Raw genomic sequence first — 23,517 nt, 5'->3', positions numbered from 1 at the left:
TAATAGTGGGATAATTGAAATGTTCAGGGTAACAAATGTTCTCTAAAATTTTTTAAATCACTTTAGCAGTACCCCCACTAGACTGCATCGTGTTAAATTAGTTTTCCCTCAATCCCTTCAATTACTTCTTCAAAAACATGCTTATAGATTTAGAACTTTTGAAAAATTTTCAAGGGAACTTATGACTTTATTTCAAGCTGGGGAGGGTCTCTTTTGTTGATTGTCCTAGTCTGTGGGGGATTTTCTGAAAGTGAGAGTTATGGTTTGGGTACTAAACTCAGTATGTTTTCACAGAATCATTGGGATGCACCTGATCACAAGTCTTGGCCTTCAGGAGTTTGACATTGCCAGGAACGTTCTAGAACTGATCTATGCACAAACTCTGGTGTGGTAAGTTTTGTGACTCAGCAAAATGCCCAGTGGTTCCCGCGTGACTGTGGAGTTGGTGTTTTGGCAGCAAAGTCCCAGAATCTGTTGTTTTTAAAGCTGCAGGGGTGATACCCCATCCAGCCACTCTGAGAACCATGAATTTAGCATTTAGACTATCGTTTTCCTTTATGAGAGCTTAAGGACTTCAGACAAGAATCAGCATAGAGCAGAGAGCGCAACCTGGAGGCCCACAGGTCATGTCCAGCTTTGCAGGTGTGTTTCGTTTGTCCCTAAAAATATGAATTGACCACTGCTATGGTCTCAATGTTTGAGTCTCCCTTCAGATTCATATGTTGGAACCTTACTTCCAATGTGATGGAGGTGGGGCCTTTGGAAGGTGATTGGATCTTTGACATGGCCCTTAGGAATAGGATTAGTGCCCTTATAAACAAGGCCTGAGAAACCCCTTGCCCCTTCCACCATGTGGGGACATGGACAGAAGGCAACATCTGGGAATCACTAAGCAGAGCCCCACCAGACACCAAATCTACCGGCACCTTGATCTTGGACTTCCCAACCTCCAGAACCATAAGAAATAAATTTCTGCTGTTTTACTTATTTATTTTTGTTTTTTAGATGGAGTCTCGCTCTTTCGCCCAGGCTAGAGTGCAGTGGTGTGATTTTGACTCACTGCAACCTCTGCCTCCCAGGTTCAAGTGATTTTCCTGCCTCAGTCTCCCAAGTAGCTGGGACTACAGGCCTGCGCCACCATGCCCAGCCAATTTTTATATTTTTAGTAGAGATGGGGTTTCACCATGTTGGCCAGGCTGGTCTTGAACTCCTGACCTCAGGTGATCCGCCCACCTTGGCCTCCCAAAGTGTTGGGATTATAAGCATGAGCCACCATGCCCAGCCTCTGCTGTTTATAAGCCACCCAGTTTATGGCATTATAGTTATAGCAGCCTGATGGTCTAACACAACCACCCATATTTAAACTTCAGGAGATTTCACATAACACTTAAACTTCTGGCTTCTCTCCAGAAACATCTGGCTTCTCTCCACAAAGATCTGTGGCAAACTGAGCATCTCCAGTTTGTCACAATCTCTACCTTTAACTGTTGTCTGTTAGCATTGATTTGCCATTTTGCATTGCCCTTAGGTTGTTTGGATGCAAACTTTACTTTGCATCCTTGTCTCCACAGCAATGGGAGAATAAAGAAACACACAGAGAGGGCTGTGTGTTTCTTATATTTGATACACCATTTGGTGAGTTCTCTACAGTTTTTGGGATTTGTGATGTCTGTTTTAGAAACACTACGTGCATTGAGAATAGCCAACTGGTTGCAGCAAATATTTTTACAAACTCACCTAGACACTGCAAACCATGAGCCAGTGGCTGTGTTTCCTTATTTATTTTTTTATTTTTTATTTTATTATTATTTTTTTTGAGACAGAGTCTTGCTCTGTTGCTGAGGCTGAAGTGCGGTGAGGTGCAACCTCCACCTCCCGAGTTCAAGCAGTTCTCATGCCTCAGCCTCCCAAGTAGCTGGGACTACAGGCATGCGCCACCACACCTGGCTAATTTTTCTATTAGTAGAGACAGGGTTTCACTATGTTGGCCAGACTGGTTTTGAGCTCCTGGCCTCAAGTGACCCACCCGCCTCAGCCTCCCAAAGTGCTGGGATTATAGGTGTGAGTCACCATGCTCAGCCTATTTATTTAATTTTGAGACAGGGTCTCACTCTGTTGCTCAGACTGGAGTGCAGTGGCATGATCATGACTCACTGCAGCCTCAACCTCCTGAGCTCAAGCAATCTTCCTGCCTTACTTTTCCTTATTTATTTTAACATGATGCAGTTAATGCCGGAATTCTGTGTGGTGAATCACATTCCCAGGTTCCGTCTGATGGGGTGTTGTTAATTTGAAAGTATTGGATTTGGAACTGGATAAACTGAATTCTGAGGCTGGCTCTGCCACTCATGGAGATCACTGTGCTTGTCTGAGCCTCAGACTCATCTGTAAATGCATATAAGAATAGCTACCTTTAAGGCCAGGTGTGTTGGCTCATGCCTGTAATCCCAGCACTTTGGGAGGCTGAGGTGGGCGGATCACCTAAGGTCAGGAGTTCGAGACCAGCCTGACCAATGTGGTGAAACCCCATCTCTACTAAAAATACAAAATTAGCTGGGCGTGGTGGTGCATGCCTGTAATCCCAGCTACTCGGGAGGCTTAGGCACAAGAGTTGCAGTGAACCCGGGAGGCAGAGGTTGCAATGAGCCAAGATCGTGCCATGATACTCCAGCCTGGGCAACAAGAGTGAAACTCTGTCTCAAAAAAAAAGAAAAGAAAAGGCCGGGTGCAGTGGCTCACGCCTGTAATCCCAGCACTTTGGGAGGCCGGATCACCTGAGGCCAGGAGTTCGAGGCCAGCCTGGCCAACATGGCAAAACCCCGTCTCTACTAAAAATACACACAAAAAATTAGCTGGGCATGGTTGGGGGCACCGGTAATCCCAGCTACTCGGGAGGCTGAGGCAGGAGAATCACTTGAACCCGGGAGGTGGAGGCTGCAGTGAACAGAGATCACGCCATTGTACTCCAGCCTGGGCAACAAGAGTGAAACTTTGTCTCAAAAAAAAAAAAAAAAAAAAGAATAGCTGTCTTTGAATCATGTTGAGGATTAAATGCCATGGTAGATGAAAACTGCTTTGCAAACACCAATATGTCATACAACGGGAGAGTGTTTTATTTTCTGACTCTTTAAAGTTGCCCTGGGTGATTTGGATGTCTGCAAATAAAGTTAATGAGTTTATTTTTTAGAGACAGTGAGGACCTTTCTTTGGTAGTTTAGGTGATGTGTTTGCATGCTGCTAGATCACCCGCTGGCAATTTGGCACTTTACAAAGTCCTTTCTTTCAGATTATTTCAACTAGGATGCCATTGGGCAAGTTACTTAAACTCTCTCCAAACCTTAGTTTTCTAATCTTTAAATGGTAGAGATACCTACTCACAGGGTTTTCGAGGGGATTAAATAGGTATGGTGGCTCACGCCTATAACCCCAGGACTTTGGGAGGCTGAGGCAGGCAGATCACTTGAGGTCAGGAGTTCGAGACCAGCCTGGCCAACATGGTGAAATCCTGACTCTACTAAAAAATACAAATTAGCCGGCTGTGGTAGCAGATGCCTGTAATCTCAGCTACTTGGGAAGCTGAGGCAGGAGAATCACTTGAACCAGGGAGGCAGAGGTTGTAGTGAGCCAAGATCATGCCACTGTACTCCAGCCTGGGAGACAGAACAACACTCTGTCTCAAAAAGAAATTACCATTATGACTTCTGGGCCTTTGAGATTTTTGTTGATAAATCATGAATAAGCACAATAAAAAACACATATCTTTTTTTTCTCCATGGTTATTACAGTTCTAACCTTTGCGGGTTTTAGGAGAATATTGCCTTTGATGATGAGTTTTACAAGAAGATAATATAATGACAGAAAAGGAAATATGTTAGGGACAGTGGTAGAGATGAAGTGAGGAACATGTTTCCCAAGTTTTAGTCTATTGCACACCAGCCTGCCTATTTTTTGGTATAGTGACGTTTCACCTGTACCATTATCTACTTAATTTTTTTTATTATTTGCCTTTTTTTTTTTTTTTTACTCAAATACATTTTTTTTAATGCCGTGGTAGATGATAACTGCTTTTCATCAGCCTCCCAAAGTGCTGGGATAACAGGAGTGAGCCACCATGCCCATTTATTCCTCTCAAAAAACCCTGTGAGTAGGTGCTAGGATGTCCACCATTTAAAGATTAGAAAACTAAGGTTTAGAGAGAGTTTAAGTAAGTTGCCCAACGGCATCCTAGTTGAAATAATGCAGAAGAAAGGCCTTTGTAAATGGCCAGACTGCTTTTCCCAACGTTGGCAGTCTTCCTGGGGCCAAGAAGACCCTAGATGTCAAAACGTCAGGCACCTGCCACCACGCCCAGCTAATTTTTGTATTTTTAGTAGAGACGGGGTTTTTGCCATGTTGGCCAGGCTGGTTTCGAACTCCTGACCTCAGGTGATCTGCCCGCTTCAGCTTTCAAAAGTGATGGGATTACAGGCGTGAGCCACCACGCCTGGCCTCTCACATACATTTTTAAGGGAGTCTTTATTTACAATCATAAATGGAAAACCAGTACCCTTTGATAGAAATCACAAATAACTGGAAAAATAGAAGCAATCCCATTCCAAAAAGTCATTAAATTCTAGCGAGATGTTACTGTTGGCCAAGGCTCTCAGCCCAAAGCCTACTCCTTTCTTGTTAAAAAATGGGAGATTGGCACATGTTAAGTTACGGCATTCTAGGACCACACTGATTTTCTCCTTTTGTTCCTCACGAGCACTGCAGGAGAGTTGGAAAGGGAATGCGTTTCTCATTTGGAACTCAGTGCTATTCAATGCCTTGTCCCTACAGGACCTCAGACCTTGAATACCATAGGGGAGGAAGCAAGAGGGGGGCCAGGCATGTGGGACACGCTAGCTTAGGGCATGCTGAATACCATCTGTTGGTTTAGTAGGTGGGTAGGTGATTTCTCTATAAAATCTCTTTTCCAGAGCTGGGAAGAAGGCAGCTGAGGATACTGGGTATGGTGGGAATCTGCCTAATTTGCTGGGATGGAAGCAGGTCCTCTCTATATTAGTTTGCTGGGGGTGCCATAACAAAGTCCCAAATACTGAGTGCTTTAAACAACAGCAATTTCGTATCTCGCAGTTCTGGAGGCCAGAAGGCCAAGATCAAGGTGCAGGTGGGGTTGGTTTCTTCTGAGGGTCATAAGGGAGGGATCTGTTTCAAGCCTCTCTCCTTGGCTTATAGACAGCCATCTTTTCCCCATGTCTTTACATGGTCTTCGTTTCTGTGTGTGTCTATGTCCTAATCTCTTCTTTTTTTGTTGTTGAGATGGAGTCTTGCTCTGTCGCCCAGGCTGGAGTGCAATGGCACAATCTCGGCTCACTGCAACCTCTGCCTCCCAGGTTCAAGTGATTCTCCTGCCTCAGCCTCTCAAGTAGCTGAGATTACAAGCATATGCCATCACGCCTGGCTAATTTTTGTATTTTTTGTAGAGATGGGGTTTCACCATGTTGGCCAGGCTGTTCTTGAACTCCTGACCTCAGGCGATTCACCCCCCTTGGCCTCCCAAAGTTCTGGGATTACAGACGTGAGCCACTGTTCCTGGCCTCCTAATCTCTTCTTTTAGGGACACCAGTTATACTGGATTAGGGCCTCCTACAGTGATCTCATTCTACCTTAATCACCTCTCAAAGGCCCTGTCTCCAAATACAGTCACGTTCTGAGATACTGGGGGTTAAGGCCTCAATATATGGATTTTGGGGACACACAATCCAGGCCACAATATCTTCTTTCTCTTCCCTCCAACCATCCCTGATTCACCCCGACTCCTTGTGTCTCCCCCAGCCTCTGACACTCACCCTGTCTCCCTCACAGGATTGGAATCTTCTTCTGCCCCCTGCTGCCCTTTATCCAAATGATTATGCTTTTCATCATGTTCTACTCCAAAAATGTGAGTCAGTCCGACGTTGCCATCAATCAGCCTTGTTCAGTCATTTGTGACCTGGTGGTGCTTAAAGCTGGGGAAGGGGGCTCTGCAAAGGTCTCAGGAAGCTGGGCCTGGCTGGGGTCCTTCTGCTGCTGCTCTGGCTGCAGATGGGAGGTGGCTGCCTCTCTCTCTTCAGATCAGCCTGATGATGAATTTCCAGCCTCCGAGCAAAGCCTGGCGGGCTTCACAGATGATGACTTTCTTCATCTTCTTGCTCTTTTTCCCGTCCTTCACCGGGGTCTTGTGCACCCTGGCCATCACCATCTGGAGGTAGGAGAAGGTGGCCTTGGGGGAGGTTTTAGAGACTGGGTGGATGGGTGTGTGTTTGAAAATGTAGGTTTTATTATAATTCAGGTGTGGTGAGGCTGGACACAGTGACTCATGCCTATAATCCTAGCACTATGGGAGGCCGAGGTGGATGGATCACTTGAGGCCAGGAGTTCAGGACCATCCTGGCCAACATGGTGAAACCCTGTCTGTACTAAAAATACAAAAATTAGCCAAGTGTGGTGATGCATCTGTAATCCCAGCTGCTCGGGAGGCTGAGGCAGGAGAATCACTTAAACCCGGGAGGTGGAAGTTGCAGTGAGCCAAGATTGCACCATTGCGCTCCAGCCTGGGTGACAGGGTGAGACTCTGTCTCCATAAATAAATAAAAAAATAACCTAGGTATGGTGAAGCCCAAAAGGTCAGGAATGACCATCACTAAAAAGATAGTTTATTACTCACAGTTCGTGAGAAGAGGGGGCACTCTGTGCCACAAGGGACCACACAGGGAAGCATCAGGGTTGTTCAGGAGACAGAGGGAGTGAGGGGAAACATGGGCTAGAGCCTTTATTGTGGTTTTCTATGGTAAGGAATGGGCAAGGCAGGGGAAGCAGGTTTAGGGTTGGCTGGTTTGTCAATAGGCTGTGGGATGTGGATCCACCCTGAGTTGTCTGGCACCTGACCCTGGGGTGATTAGGGCAGGGGAGTGGTGGCCCAGAGTGTGAGAGCCTGATAAAAGGGGCAGTTGCAGGTGTGGCATCTGGATTGGTTGGTTTGCATTTGAAAGGTGTGCTTTGTAAGCTAGCCCAGGGAAGGGCAGCTAGCCCTGGGAGCTGGAGTCAGTAAGACCCCAGATGTCAAAACATCAGAATAAAAAGACAACCTTAATACAGTGCCTAACCTAAGTTCCCTGGCTAACCAACAGACACTAAAAGCCGGGGAGGGAATACATCCTAGTTTGATCACCACCCATCCGATGCCCATAGTCAGGAGTAGCTTTCTCACTTCTGCCAAGAACTGAAGCTTCCCAGAATGGGGAGATGTCCCCCCGCCCCGTTCCTCCACATCCGGAACAGAACTTCATCTAAATTAACAGAAAGGCAGGACTGATCCAGCTCCTCCCACCTCTCCAGCCCCACCTCCCTTTGGTTCCACTGTTTCCTGCCCTACCGCCCTCACCCCATTCCTGGAAGCCAGCAAGCCCCTCCCAACATGGGCAGAGTCCTCTGAGTGAAGTCCTTTTCCTACTCCCTTTGCTTGGCTGCCTCCTCTCCACCCTCTGATTCTCAGCTCCAAGGCCCTCTCCAAGATCTGATCTTCACAGCCCTCCTTGTCTGCTCTCAGTTCCCCACTGCTTCTCTCTCTCAGGCCTGAGTTTCTTTCCTTCATTCTCTCATTCATAATCATGAATGCCTCTGTGTGAGTCTTTAATTGTTACTCAACGATTGTCCGTTTTTCCCACCAGAATGTAATCCCAATAGGGCAAGAACTTGCTTAATATGAAGTCCGCAGAGCCTGACTAGAACAATGCTTAACAGAATAAACCATGGTTGAATGAATAATTAAATGAATTAATGAACAAGGGAGATGATTTTTAGGACACATGTGAAACTGGGGCCCTCAGTTCCTTGCTCCATAACGTCCTTGCTCCTCTTGGCGTATCCACTCTCTTCCTCACCAGTTCCTTGTTGCCCTATAGTTTCTGCTCATTCCTCCATAGCTAGCAGCCTTCCCTCTTTATGCTTCTTAATTCAATTTCTTTCTTTGAGACAGGGCCTTGCTCTGTCACCCAGGCAGGAGTGCAGGGGCGCAATCACAGCTCAAACTCATGGTCTCAAGTGATTCTCCCACCTCAGCCTCCCGAGTAGCTTGGACTGTAGGCACACATCACCATGCCTGGCTAATTTTTTTTTTTTTTAAGAAATGGGGGTCTCGCTTTGTTGCCTAGGCTGGTCTCGAACTCTTGGCCTCAAGTGATCCTCCTGCCTTGGCCTCTCAAAGTGCTGGAATTGCAGGCGAGCCACCATACTTGTCTTTAATTCAAGTTCTTTTTTTTTTTTTTTAGACAGGGTCTTGCTCTGTTGCCCAGGCTGCAGTACAGTGGCATGATCATAGCTCACTATAGCCTCAACCTCCTGGGCTCAAGCGATCCTCCCACCTCAGCCTCCTATGTAGCCGGGACCACAGGCATGCGCTGCCATGCCCAGCTAATTATTTTTTTGTGGAGACAGAGTCTCACTATGTTGCCCAGGCTGGTGTTGAACTTCTGGGCTCAAGTGATCCTCCCACCTTGGCCTCCCAAACTGTTGGGATTAGAGGCATGAGCCATAGTTCCTGGCCTTAATTCAAGTTCTTAAGAAGAAAAGTCTGACTGCCCCCATTCATATTATTGAGCCAAGTTACTGCAGAAGTCACTGCCTGGCCTTTGGATTGGCTGTTGTTGGGGCAGGTGATCCCTCTGATCTGAGAGCCAGTCCTTGGAGTGTAGGTCACCCCAGCAAGGCTGTGAGCAAGAGGGTTTCTTTGAGAAGTGGGTGTGATTGGATCAGGCAAGACTTGATGTTTTCAGGCCCAGAGCCCAGAAAGGACACCCTGATTCTAGAGTAACCATCCCTGAGTCTTGTGCTAGAGATGTTTTTCCATCTTTGTTTTACCAGATTGAAGCCTTCAGCTGACTGTGGCCCTTTTCGAGGTCTGCCTTTCTTCATTCACTCCATCTACAGCTGGATCGATACCCTGAGTACACGGCCTGGCTACCTGTGGGTTGTTTGGATCTATCGGAACCTCATTGGAAGTGTGCACTTCTTTTTCATCCTCACCCTCATTGTGCTGTGAGTGTGGTACCTGGGGAATCTAGCAGGGAAAGCCAGGAGCTCTCGGGGGAAACAGCAGTTGGGATGTTTGGTTGGAAAGCAAATGGCTATAGCATAGCTTGGTGTTCTGGGTGACTCTACCCTTGCATAGGTAGTTTTCCCTTCCCTTCCCTCCCCTCCCCTCTTCTTTTCTCTTCTCTTCACTTCTCCTCCCTCCCTCTCTCTTTCTCCCTCTCTCTCCCCTTCCCTTTCTGTTTTCTTTCTTTCTTTTTCTTTTCTTTCTTTTTCTCTTTCTCTCTCTCTTTCCTTCTTTCTTTTCTGTCTTGCTTTCTTTCTTCCTCTTTCTTTCTTTTCTCTTTCTCTCTCTTTCTCCCTTCCCCTTCTCCTTCCTTCCTTCTCTCTTCCCTCCCCTCCCTTCCCTTCCTTCTTTTCTCTGCTCTTCACTTCTCCTCCCTCCCTCTCTCTCCCCTTCCCTTTCTGTTCCTTTCCTTTTTGTTTTCTTTCTTCTTTTTCTTTTTTCTTTCTTTTCTTTCCTTTTCTTTTTCTTTTTCTCTCTCTCTTTCCTTCTTTCTTTTCTCTTTCTCTCTGTCTTGCTTTCTTCCTCTCTCTTTCCTCTTTCTCTCACTCTTTCTCTCTCTCTCTTTCTCCCTTCCCCTTCTCCTTCCTTCCTTCTGTCTTTCTCATCCTTTCTATTTTGGTTGAGACAGGGTCATGATCTATCACTCAGGCTAGACTGCAGTGGCATGGTCATGGCTCACTGCAACCTCAACCTTTCAGGCTCAAGCAATCCTCCCACCTCATCCCCCAAGTAGCTGGGATTGCAGGTGTGCACCACTACACTTGGCCAATTTTTAAATTTTTTGGAGAGATGGGGTCTCCCTATGTTGCCCAGGCTGGTCTCAAACTCCCGGCCTCAAATTATCCTCCTGCCTCAGCCTGTCAAAGTGTTGGATTACAGGTGTTAGCCACGTTGCCCAACCTTGCATTGATAGTTTTTTTAAAAGTTATAGTGGCTTGTGCCTGTAGTCCGAGCTTCTTGGGAAGCTGAGATGGGAGGATTGCTTGAGCTTAGGAGCTTGAGGCTGCAGTGTTCTCTGATCGTGCCACTGTACTCCAGCCTGGGCAACAGAGCAAGACCCCGTCTCTGGGGGAAGGGGGGAAAAGTTATATACTATTCTCTTGTCTTAGGGTTTTGTTTTGTTTTTTTTTTTTTTTTGAGATGGAGTCTCCCTCTGTTGCCCTGGCTGGAGTGCAGTGGCACCATCTCAGCACACTGTAAGCTCCGCCTCCCGGGTTCACACCATTCTCCTGCCTCCCAAGTAGCTGGGACTACAGGCACCTGCCACCATGCCCGGCTAATTTTTTGTGTTTTTAGTAGAGATGGGGTTTCACTGTGTTAGCCAGGATGGTCTCGATCTCCTGACCTCAAGTGATCCACTCACCTGGCCTCCCAAAGTGCTGGGATTCCAGGCATGAGCCACCGTGCCCGGTCATCTTAAGGATTTTTTTTTAACTTGTTCTATTAAGAAAGCAATACCTGCTTTTCTCCTCTTAAGGAGATGACATGCCCAGAGATGCTCAATTAATTGAGCTGAAGAGGGGCTGTGGCATGGGCTTATTTCCCCCTTCCAGGAACCATTGTTCCAATGTATTTAACCTATAACTCTCCCTGACATGACTTTTCAGAAACACGTTTGGGCCCAAATCCAGCTGCAAGCACAGATTCCAGTTCCTTTGCATCCAGTGGAAATTCAGAGCCTGCAAAACATTGGCAAGAGTGTCATGCTTTCTTTTCTCCTCTTCCAGAATCATCACCTATCTTTACTGGCAGATCACAGAGGGAAGGAAGATTATGATAAGGCTGCTCCATGAGCAGATCATTAATGTAAGTCCCCTTGGATCCCTCTGATGTCTGCCCTCACCCTTTTTAAACGCTGTATAAGGGACACTTTCAAACATCCTCCAAAATAAAGAGAATACTACAATGAACTCTCATATCCCTGCTCTCAGCCCTAACAACCATCAATGTTTTTATATTCTTATTTCATCTACACTTTCTCTTCCCAGCAAATCCCTTATTTTTATTCCTCGTATTTATTTATTTTAATTATATTATTATTATTATTATTATGTGGAGACAGAGTTTTGCTCTTGTTGCCCAGGCTGGAGTGCAGTGGTACAATCTCGGCTCACTGCAACTTCTGCCTCCAGGGTTCAAGCGATTCTCCTGCCCCAACCTCCCAAGTAGCTGGGATTACAGGTGCCTGGCACCACGCCCAGCTAATTTTTGAATTTTTAGTGGAGACAGGGTTTCACCATGTTGGCCAGGCTGGTCTCAAACTGCTGACCTCAGGTGATCCACCTGCCTCCCAAAGTGCTGGGATTATAGGCGTGAGCCACCACACCCAGCCTTATTTTATGTTTTTAGAGTTGGGGGTCTTGCTATGTTGCCCTGGCTGCATTCAAATTCCTGGGCTTCTGCCTCGCCTCCGGAGTAGCTGAGATCACAGGCAGGTGCCACTCCATCTGGCTCCCTGGATTATTTTAAAGCAAATCTTAGGCTTTATATTATTTTTTATCTATTAAAAGTTTTATATATATTTCTATAAGATAAAGATATTTATTTATTTATAGACAGAGTTTCACTCTTGTTGCCCAGGTTGGAGTGCAGTGGAGCAATCTTGGCTCACTGCAACCTCTGCCTCCTGGGTTCAAGCTATTCTTCTGCCTCAGCCTCCCACGTAGCTGGAATTACAGGCACCCGCCACCACACCTAGCTAATTTTGTATTTTTAGTAGAGATGGGGTTTCTCCATGTTGGTCAGGCTGGTCTCAAACTTCCGACCTCAGGTGATCCGCCCGCCTTGGCCTCCCAAAGTGCTGGGATTACAGGCGTGAGCCACCGCGCCCAGCCGATATGCCTAACTTTCTTTTACTCTATAACCATTTACCACTTCCCCTCCCTACTTCCTCTTTTCTTTTTATTGTTAAAGAATGCAGGTCATCTGTTTCATATTTTCCATATCCTACATGTATCTTCTTTTTGGTTTTGACACAGAGCCTCGCTCTGGGGCACATGCCTATGGGGGATACTGGAAACCATTTTTCCTGGCTATTGAGACGTGGCATGTAAGTTGCTTCCAGCAGCCGACTTCTGGAGGCTACTTTCGCAAGCCTGTTAGGGGAATTGCTTTAGAGGAGAATATTACAATGCAGGAAGGCTCTGGGGGATAATTTGGTTTTACTGTGAAGTGTTTCTTTTCTTTCACCAAAAGAGGGCAGCAACCTCCATCCAACTTCTAGGACCCCTACCTGCCTGAAAATCGACATTCTTCCCATCAATTGCTTTCTCAATTCCATACCATCATTCATTCATATTTTTGTTTCTTTCTGGTTTTGTTTTCCTTCTTGGTAGGAGGGCAAAGATAAAATGTTCCTGATAGAAAAACTGATCAAGCTGCAGGATATGGAGAAGAAAGCAAACCCCAGCTCACCCGTTTTGGAAAGGAGAGAGGTGGAGGTGAGGCTGGAGGCTGCCTTGGGGACCCGTGGGACACAAACTTGCCTCCATGTAAAAAGCACGTCAGAAAACTACAGACCAAGCTCTTGGGATCACAGAAGGGCCCTTCATTCTCTGTCTTAAGTATTTCTGTGGTTTATACTTAAAAAGTAATATTCATGGCCAGGTGCAGTGGCTCACGCCTGTAATCCCAGCACTTTGGGAGGCCTAGGTGGGTGGATCACGAGGTCAGGAGTTTGAGACCAGCCTGGCCAATATGGTGAAACCCTGTCTCTACTAAAAATACAAAAATTAGCTGGGCGTGGCGGCACGCGCCTGTAGCCTCAGCTACTCGGAAGGCTGAGGCAGAATAATCGCTTGAACCCAGGAGGCGGAGGTTGCGGTGAGCCAAGATTGTGCTACTGCACTCCAGCCTGGGCGACAGAGTGACACTCTGTCTCAAAAAAAAAAAAAGTAATATTCATTTATTCAGCACTTTTCATGCCTGTACTTTTTCTAGGTGCTGGGGTTACGGTGAACAAAACAAAGCCCCCGCCCTCATGGAACTTGCACGCTTATTTTTCACAACCCCAATAATACAGAAGTAGATCCCACTGAGATGAAAAGGGCCCTGAAATCTCATCTATGAATACTTCAGTGTCTATTCTTGCAAATCTATTTCCCTAGGCATCTACAAACATACCTGTATCTACCAACACTTTAAGTGAGGCTATATTATACAAATAGTATCATAACTTCCCTCCCCCACAGCCCACCACTAAATACTATATCTTGAACGATGTTTAATTCTGTACATATTTGGATATTTGGGTTGTTTCTATGTTTTTAAATACTCAAAACAGTAGGTAATGAAACATTTTGTTACAATTAATTATTTTTTGTGCGTTTATAATCGCAGCTACTCAGGAGGCTAAGGGAGGGGAGGACTGCTTGAGGCCAGGAGTTTAAGACCAACATAGCGAGACCCCATCCCTCAAAAAATTTTAATAATTAGGCACGGTGGCACGCAACTGTAGCCTCAGCTACTCAGGAAGCTGAGGTGAGAGCATTGCTCAAACCCAAGAGTTTGAGGCTACAGTGAGCTATGATCCCATCACCGCACTCCAGGTTGGGAGACAGAACAAGACCCTGTCTCTAAAAAAAATTACCCTGGGCACAGTGGCTCCCTCCTGTAATCCCCAGCACTTTGGGACGCTGAGGCGGGCTTATCACTTGAGGTCAGGGGTTCGAGACCAGCCCAGCAAACATGGTGAAACCCATCTCTAGTAAAAATATAAAAAACAAAAACAAACAAACAAAACTTAGCTGGGTGTTGTGGTGCACATCTGTAATCCCAGCTACTTAGGAGGCTGAAGCACAGGAATCACTTGGACCCAGGAGGTAGAGATTGCAGTGAGCCAAGGTCGTGCCATTGCACTCCAACCTGGGCAACAGTGCAAGACTCCATGTCAAAAAAAAAAAATTAAAAGTTATTTTTTGTGAATATTTCTGCCACAAAGCATGTAGATGACGATGTTAATAGATATTGCTATATCATTCCCTTAAAAATATTTAATCAATGTCATTCTTACCAAGAGAATATTAAAGATACATGAAACCCTGCTCTAATTCCAAAACCTTGCTTGCTTCCTGAGTGTCCTGAAAATACAGATGAACAGTAAATCCACCTTAATGCAAATGCCACTCATGTTGGAAATTGTGATCTTGACAGAAGTGATTGACATGTAATTTACCATCTGTACAAATTTATACTGTCAGCACAATTTAGGTAAGGGATCTAGAGGCCTAAAAGTAGATCATCTGAATGTGGGGACCACGTCTGTGCACTTGTCACCCCAGGTCCTAATTTATTACCTGGCATACTATGAATGCTCAGTGAATATCTGTGGAACGGCCAGGTGTGGTGGCTCATGCCTGTAATCCCAGCACTTTGGGAGGCTGAGGTGGACAGATCACTTGAGGTCAGGAGTTCGAGACTAGCCTGACCAACATGGTGACACCCTGTCTCTACTAAAAATAAAAAAAAAATTAGCCGGGCATGGTGGCGGGCTGAGGCGGGAAAATCGCTGGAACCTGGGAAGCAGAGGTTGATCATGCCATTCCACTCCAGCCTGGGACACAAAGCAAGACTCTGTCAAAAAAAAAAAAAGGGGGTGGAGCCAAGATGGCCCAATAGGAACAGATCCGGTCTACAGCTCCTAGCCTGAGCGACACAGAAGACCGGTGATTTTTGCATTTCTGCTTGAGGTACCGGGTTCATCTCACTAGGGAGTGCCACACAGTGGGTGCAGGACAGTCGGTGAAGCGCACTGTGCATGAGCCGAAGCAGGGCGAGGCATTGCCTCACTCGGGGAGCAGAAGGGGTCAGGGAGTTCCCTTTCCTAGTCAAAGAAAGGGGTAACAGACGGCACCTGGAAAATCAGGTCAGTCCCACCTTAATACTGCGCTTTTCCAACGGGCCTGGCAAACGGCACACTAGGAGATTGTGTCCCGCACCTGGCTCGGAAGGTCCTATGCCCATGGAGTCTCCCTGATTGCTAGCACAGCAGTCTGAGATCAAACTGCAAGGCAGCAGCGAGGCTGGGGGAGGGGCACCCCCCATTGCCCAGGCTTGCTTAGGTAAACAAAGCAGCCAGGAAGCTCGAACTGGGTGGAGCCCACCACAGCTCAAGGAGGCCTGCCTGCCTCTGTAGGCTCCACCTCTGGGGGCAGGGCACAGACAAACAAAAATTCAGCAGGAACCTCTGCAGACTTAAATGTCCCTGTCTGACTGACAGCTTTGAAGAGAGTAGTAGTTCTCCCAGCATGCAGCTGGAGATCTGAGAACGGACAGACTGCCTCCTCAAGTGGGTCCCTGACCCCAGAGCAGCCTAACTGGGAGGCACCCCCCAGTAGGGACAGACTGACACATCACTTGGCCGGGTACTCCTCTGAGACAAAACTTCCAGAGCAACTATCAGACAGCTGAATTTGTGGTCTCACGAAAATCCGCTGTCCTGCAGCCACTGCTGCTGACACCCAGCCAAAGAGAGTCTGGAGTGCACCTATAGTAAACTCCAACAGACCTGCAGCTGAGGGTCCTGTCTGGTAGAAGGAAAACTAACAAACAGAAAGGACATCCACGCCAAAAACTCATCTGTACATCACCATCATCAAAGACCAAAAGTAGATAAAACCACAAAGATAGGGGAAAAAACAGAGCAGAAAAACTGGAAACTCTAAAAAGCAGAGCACCTCTCCTCCTCCAAAGGAATGCAGTTCCTCACCAGCAATGGAACAAAGCTGGATGGAGAATGACTTTGACAAGTTGAGAAAAGAAGGCTTCAGACGATCAAACTACTCTGAGCTACGGGAGGAAATTCAAAACAATAGCAAAGAAGTTAAAAACTTTGAAAAAAAATTAGATGAATGGATAACTAGAATAACCAATGGAGAGAAGGGCTTAAAGTAGCTGATGGAGCTAAAAGCCAAGGATTGAGAACTACACGAAGATTGCAGAAGCCTCAGTAGCCAATGTGATAAACTGGAAGAAAGGGGATCAGTGATGGAAGATGAAATGAATGAAATCAAGCGAGAAGGGAACTTTAGAGAAAAAAGAATAAAAAGATATGAAGAAAGCCTCCAAGAAATTTGGGACTATGTGAAGAGACCAAACCTGAGTCTGATTGGTGTACCTGAAAATGACGGGGAGAATGGAACCAAGTTGGAAAACATTCTGCAAGATATTATCCAGGAAAACTTCCCCAATCTAGCAAGGCAGGCCAACATTCAGATTCAGGAAATACAGAGAACGCCACAAAGATACTCCTCAAGAAGAGCAACTCCAAGACACATAATTGTCAGATTCACCAAAGTTGAAATGAAGGAAAAAATATTAAGGGCAGCCAGAGAGAAAGGTCAGGTTACCCACAAAGGGAAGCCCATCAGACTAACAGCTGATCTCTCGACAGAAACTCTACAAGCCAGAAGAGAGTGGGGGCCTATATTCAACATTCTTAAAGAAAAGAATTTTCAACCCAGAATTTCATATCCAGCCAAACTAAGCTTCATAAGTGAAGGAGAAAAAAAATACTTTACAGACAAGCAAATGCTGAGTGATTTTGTCACCACCAGGCCTGCCCTAAAAGAGCTCCTGAAGGAAGCACTAAACATGGAAAGGAACAACTGGTACCAGCCCCTGCAAAAACATGCCAAATTGTAAAGACCATCAAGGCTAGGAAGAAACTGCATCAACTAACGAGCAAAATAACCAACTAACATCATAATGACAGGATCAGATTCACACATAACAATATTAACTTTAAATGTAAGTGGGCTAAATGCTCCAATTAAAAGACACAGACTGGCAAATTGGATAAGGAGTCAGGACCCATCAGTGTGCTGTATTCAGGAAACCCATCTCACGTGCAGAGACACACATAGACTCAAAATAAAGGGATGGAGGAAGATCTATCAAGCAAATGGAAAACAAAAAAAGGCAGGGGTTGCAATCCTAGTCTCTGATAAAATAGACTTTAAACCAACAAAGATCAAAAGAGACAAGGCCATTACATAATGGTAAAGGGATCAATTCAACAAGAAGAGCTAACTATCCTAAATATATATGCACCCAACACAGGAGCACCCAGATTCATAAAGCAAGTCCTGAGTGACCTACAAAGGGACTTAAACTCCCACACAATAATAATGGGAGATTTTAACACCCTACTGTCAACATTAGACAGATCTACGAGACAGAAAGTTAACAAGAATATCCAGGAATTGAACTCAGCTCTACACAAAGTGGACCTAATAGACATCTACAGAACTCTGCACCCCAAATCAACAGAATATACATTTTTTTCAGCACCACACCACACCTATTCCAAAATTGACCACATAGTTGGAAGTAAAGCTCTCCTCAGCAAATGTAAAAGAACAGAAATTATAACAAACTGTCTCTCAGACCGCAGTGCAATCAAACTAGAACTCAGGATTAAGAAACTCACTCAAAACTGCTCAACTACATGGAAACTGAACAACCTGCTCCTGAATGACTATTGGGTACATAATGAAATGAAGGCACAAATAAAGATGTTCCTTGAAACCAATGAGAACAAAGACACAACATACCAGGATCTCTGGGACACATTCAAAGCAGTGTGTAGAGGGAAATTTATAGCACTAAATGCCCACAAGAGAAAGCAGGAAAGATCCAAAATTGACACCCTAACATCACAATTAAAAGAACTAGAAAAGCAAGAGAAACACATTCAAAAGCTAGCAGAAGGCTAGAAATAACTAAAATCAGAGCAGAACTGAAGGAAATAGAGACACAAAAACCCTTCAAAAAATCAATGATCCAGGAGCTGGTTTTTTGAAAAGACCAACAAAATTGATAGACTGCTAGCAAGACTAATAAAGAAGAAAAGAAAGAAGAATCAAATAGATGCAATAAAAAATGAAAAAGGGGATATCACCACCAATCCCACAGAAATACAATCTACCATCAGAGAATACTACAAACACCTCTATGCAAATAAACTAGAAAATCTAGAAGAAATGGTTAAATTCCTCGACAAATACACCCTCCCAAGACTAAACCAGGAAGAAGTTGGATCTCTGAATAGACCAATAACAGGCTCTGAAATTGAGGCAATAATTAATAGCTTACCAACCAAAAAGAGTCCAGGTCCTGATGGATTCACAGCCAAATTCTACAAGAGGTACAAGGAGGAACTGGTACCATTCCTTCTGAAATTATTCCAATCAATAGAAAAAGAGGGAATCCTCCCTAACACATTTTATGAAGCCAGCATCGTCCTGATACCAAAGCCTGGCAGAGACATAACCAAAAAAGAGAATTTCAGACCAATATCCTTGATGAACATTGATGCAAAAATCCTCAATAAAATACTGGCAAACGAATCCAGCAGCACATCAAAAAGCTTATCCACCATCATCAAGTGGGCTTCATCCCTGGGATGCAAGGCTGGTTCAACATACCAAATCAATAAATGTAATCAGCATATAAACAGAACCAAAGACAAAAACCACATGATTATCTCAATAGATGCAGAAAAGGCCTTTGACAAAATTCAACAACCCTTCTGCTAAAACTCTCAATAAATTAGGTATTGATGGGATGTATCTCAAAATAATAAGAGCTATCTATGACAAACCCACAGCCAATATCATACTGAATGGGCAAAAACTGGAAGCATTCCCTTTGAAAACTGGCACAAGACAGGGATGCCCTCTCTCACCACTCCTATTCAACATAGTGCTGGAAGTTTTGGCCAGGGCAATCAGCAGGAGAAGGAAATAAAGGTATTCAATTAGGAAAAGAGGAAGTCAAATTGTCCCTGTTTGCAGATGACATGATTGTATATCTAGAAAACCCCATTGTCTCAGCCCAAAATCTCCTTAAGCTGATTAGCAACTTCAGCAAAGTCTCAGGATACAAAATCAATGTACAAAAATCAAAGCATTCTTGTACACCAATCACAGACAAACAGAGAGCCAAATCATCAGTGAACTCCCATTCATAATTACTTCAAAGAGAATAAAATACCTAGGAATCCAACTTACAAGGGATGTGAAGGACCTCTTCAAGGAGAACTACAAACCACTGGTCAGTGAAATAAAAGAGGATACAAACAAATGGAAGAACATGCCATGCTCATGGGTTGGAAGAATCAATATCGTGAAAATGGCCATACTGCCCAAGGTAATTTATAGATTCAATGCCATCCCCATCAAGCTACCAATGACTTTCTTCACAGAATTGGAAAAAACTACTTTAAAGTTCATATGGAACCAAAAAAGAGCCTGCATCACCAAGTCAATCCTAAGCAAAAGAACAAAGCTGGAGGCATCACACTACCTGACTTCAAACTATACTACAAGGCTACAGTAACCAAAACAGCATGGTACTGGTACCACAACAGAGACATAGATCAATGGAACAGAACAGAGCCCTCAGAAATGCTGCATATCTACAACTATCTGATCTTTGACAAACCTGACAAAAACAAGAAATGGGGAAAGGATTCCCTATTAATAAATGGTGCTGGGAAACTGGCTAGCCATATGTAGAAAGCTAAACTGGATCCCTTCCTTACACCTTATACAAAAATTAATTCAAGATGGATTAAAGACTTAAATGTTAGACCTAAAACCATTAAAATCCTACAAGAAAACCTAGGCAATACCATTCAGGACATAGGCATGGGCAAGGACTTCATGTCTAAAACACCAAAAGCAATGGCAACAAAAGCCAAAATTGACAAATGGGATCTCATTAAACTAAAGAGCTTCTGCACAGCAAAAGAAACTACCATCAGAGTGAACAGGCAACCTACAGAATGGGAGAAAATTTTTGCAACCTACTCATCTGACAAAGGGCTAATATCCAGAATCTACAATGAACTCAAACAAATTTACAAGAAAAAAACAAACAACCCCATCAAAAAGTGGGTGAAGGACGTGAACAGACACTTCTCAAAAGAAGACATTTATGCAGCCAAAAAACACATGAAAAAATGCTCATCATCACTGGCCATCAGAGAAATGCAAATCAAAACCACATGAGATACCATCTCACACCAGTTAGAATGGCCATCATTAAAAGTCAGGAAACAACAGGTGCTGGAGAGGATGTGGAGAAATAGGAACACTTTTACACTGTTGGTGGGACTGTAAACTAGTTCAACCATTGTGGAAGTCAATGTGGCGATTCCTCAGGGATCTAGAACTAGAAATACCATTTGACCCAGCTGTCTCATTACTGGGTATATACCCAAAGGAGTATAAATCATGCTGCTATAAAGACACATGCACACGTATGTTTATTGTGGCACTATTCACAATAGCAAAGAGTTGGAACCAACCCAAATGTCCAACAACGATAGACTGGATTAAGAAAATGTGGCACATATACACCATGGAATACTATGCAGCCATAAAAATGATGAGTTCATGTCCTTTGTAGGGACATGGATGAAAGTGGAAAACATCATTCTCAGTAAATTATCGCAAGGACAAAAAACCAAACACCGCATGTTCTCACTCATAGGTGGGAACTGAACGATGAGAACTCATGGACACAGGAAGGGGAACATCACACTCCGGGGACTGTTGTGGGGTGGGGGTAGGGGGGAGGGACAGCATTAGGAGATATACCTAATGCTAAAGGACGAGTTAATGGGTGCAGCAAAACAACATGGCACATGGATACATATGTAACAAACCTGCACATTGTGCACATGTACCCTAAAATCTAAAGTATAATAATAATAAAAAAAAAAAAAAGAGAGAGAGTATGTGTGGAATGAATGAATGGAATCACTCTCCCTAAAAAAACAAAACATGTTCAATATTTCTATGGCAGAGACTTGGCCTTAATCTGTCATCCCTTAATTTTAAAATGGTGGGGGGCTCACAAATTGTGCCAACTATGCAACAAGACCCAGAATCTACATTCTTCCTCCGTGACATGGCTGCTTGTTTTTTTCTTTTTCAGCAACAAGGCTCTTTGCATTTGGGGGAACGTGAGAGCAGTCTTGGTGAGTAATTAAACGGGGACAGAATAAGACACTAATTTATTTCTGGTGAAATATCTTAAGAGAAGTGTAAGAATTGCTTGTGTGTCCGTTACTTTTTCAGTTGCAAATTGGATCCAAACTGGCTTAAGCAAAATTCCAAGAACAATTCTTGCTTTAGGCCTCGCCTAACACAGGAACTCACAATGTCACCAGAACCCAGTTTCTTTAGTTCGGTTCTTACCCATGTTAGTTCCTTTTGCAATAGACTCTTCCTAATAAGTGCAAGACAGCTTTATCAACTTCTTATATCTTCTCAGAGTCAGTCTGCTGGGAAAGACTGAGGGACCCAGGATTCTCATGGTGTTTCATAGGATCTGACTGGGTGATGTCCCCGTCTATGAACCAATTGTTGTGGCTACAAAAATGTGGCAGTTCCCTTGATCACATGATTTCATCTGTAGATACAGGTGGTGCAACCATGAAGACCATAGGGACCGAGAGCAGGGAAGGGTGACGTCCTAAAGAAAATCTGGGGCTGATGCCAGGAGAGTGAATTCTGAGCAGGAAACAAACAAGCAAACCCATTTATTTTTGGGGGATAGCATTTACTGATGACTTCCAGTGATGGGAGTTCAAGGGAAGGATTATAGAAACTAAAAGGAGGAGGCAAGGAAGGCATGAGAAGCTATGGAATCTTGAAGGCAAGTTGGTCTTTCCCTTGTAGAGATGGGGCAGAGTGTGCCCGCGTTAACTTCTCTTTCCTGTGTCAAACCTAGACTTGCGATTTAGAAGATCAGTTCAAGAAGGTAATCCAAGGGCCTGATGACTGTTTTGGTAACCAGACACCAATCAAATAAGGAGAGGAGATGAAAACGGAACAATTTCTTCCATGCCACCTGTGCCTTTAGGAACTGCCCAGAAGAAAATCCAAGCCTTTAGCCAGGAGTAGAAACTGACTACAATGTAAATATCACAGTAAAACTGGGCATTCCGTGCTATTTTTAACACCTGGATTGCTGACTTTTCAAGACAAAATACTTGGGGTTTTCCAATAAAGATTGTTGTAATATTGAAATGAGCCTACAAAAACCTAGGAAGAGATAACTGGGGAATAATGTATTTTATCTTCAAGAAATGTGTGCATGAATGATTGGTTCTTCGAAATCTCTCCTGCCAGACTTCCCAGACCTGGCAAAGGTTTAGAAACTGCTGCTAAGAAAAGTGGTCCATCCTGAATAAACATGTAATCCTCCAGCAGGGATATCAAGCCTCTGAATTGTAGAACCTGCATTTATTTGTGACTTTGAACTAAAGACATCCTCCATGTCCCAGAGGTGGAATACAACCAGAGGTCTCATCTCTGAACTTTCTTGCGTATTGATTACATGAATCTTTGGAGTCGGGGATGGAGGAGGTTCTGCCCCTATGAGGTGTTATACATGACCATCAAAGTCCTATGTCAGGCTAGTTTTGCACAGTGGCAGTACCGTAGCCAATGAGATTTATCCAAGACGTGATTATTGCTAATTGAAAATTTTCCCAATAGCCCACCATGATGACTTGAAATATAATCAGCACTGGCAATTTTTGACACTCTCTACGGAGACTGAATAAGAAAAAAAAAAGAAATTAGCTGGCTGTGACGGCTTATGCCTGTAATCCCAGCACTTTGGGAGGCTGAGGCAAGCGTATCACTTAATGTCAGGAGTTCAAGACCAGCCTGGCCAACATGGTGAAAGCCCGTCTGTACTAAAAATAAAAAAAAAAGTAGCTGGGTGTGGTAGTGCATGCCTATAATCCCAGCTACTTGGGAGGCTGAGGCAGGAGAATTGCTTGAACCTGGGAGGCAGAGGTTGCAGTGAGGTGAGATTGTACCACTGCACTCCAGCCTGGGCAACAGAGTGAGACTCTGTCTCAAAAAAATAAATAAATAAAGTAAAAGTCTTATTCAAACCAAATATGAAACTGGTGGTGATGTGTGGAATGTGTGTGTGTGCATATGTAATGAATACGTGTGCATATAATTTTTTTGCAGATTTGCTACATGATTCACAAGCCATGTGGCTGTTCTTAACACTGAAGGGTCCAGCAGAAAGGTGCAATTACTCAGGGGAGAGGAGCCTCCTCTTAACTGATCACTGTCATAAAACCTAATTGGAACTGAATTTAGAAAGCATTTAAGATACATTCAAAACACAAGGACCCAACCAGTGCTGTCATTTATTCCCTTTTTCTTATTTTGAAGAGATAAGGCTGGGTTGTGTTGCCAGGTTTGACTCAAACTCCTAGGTCAAGCAGTCCTCCCACTTCAGCCTGCCAGGTAGCTGGGACTACAGGCACATGCCACTGCACTTGACCACGCACTTTTACATTCACTTATTTTTCTCATTAATTCACTTCATCGAAGGAATTAATTGCTTTTAGTGTCATC

General features: G+C 44.4%; 1 protein-coding gene and 1 non-coding gene across 6 annotated transcripts in view; both read left to right on the top strand.

The window, feature by feature from the left end:
* Window positions 1–23,044, top strand: part of TMC5 (transmembrane channel like 5) — a 96,584-nt gene extending 73,540 nt beyond the window's left edge. For 2 of the 5 annotated variants that reach the window (XM_003266082.2, XM_003266081.2), the window contains exons 15-22: window positions 295–390; window positions 5,851–5,926; window positions 6,099–6,232; window positions 8,887–9,060; window positions 10,849–10,927; window positions 12,457–12,561; window positions 21,065–21,107; window positions 21,863–23,044. In XM_003266082.2, the coding sequence (XP_003266130.2) occupies window positions 295–390; window positions 5,851–5,926; window positions 6,099–6,232; window positions 8,887–9,060; window positions 10,849–10,927; window positions 12,457–12,561; window positions 21,065–21,107; window positions 21,863–21,909 (754 nt within the window). In that variant the 3' untranslated portion in view covers window positions 21,910–23,044. The remainder of the gene's footprint in view (window positions 1–294; window positions 391–5,850; window positions 5,927–6,098; window positions 6,233–8,886; window positions 9,061–10,848; window positions 10,928–12,456; window positions 12,562–21,064; window positions 21,108–21,862) is intronic. The other 3 variants (XM_003266084.4, XM_003266083.3, XM_003266085.3) reach the window with 2 other exon arrangements.
* Window positions 22,553–22,692, top strand: LOC115831405. Its single transcript, XR_004026904.1, has one exon. It is a non-coding gene; the product is annotated as a U4 spliceosomal RNA (small nuclear RNA).
* Window positions 23,045–23,517: the final 473 nt, after the last annotated feature.

This window comes from Nomascus leucogenys, chromosome 18 (genome assembly GCF_006542625.1).
Source record: "Nomascus leucogenys isolate Asia chromosome 18, Asia_NLE_v1, whole genome shotgun sequence".
In the NCBI taxonomy this organism is placed as follows: domain Eukaryota; kingdom Metazoa; phylum Chordata; class Mammalia; order Primates; family Hylobatidae; genus Nomascus; species Nomascus leucogenys.
Note: the sequence above shows the minus strand (reverse complement) of the source record. Positions and strands in the feature narration are given on the sequence as shown.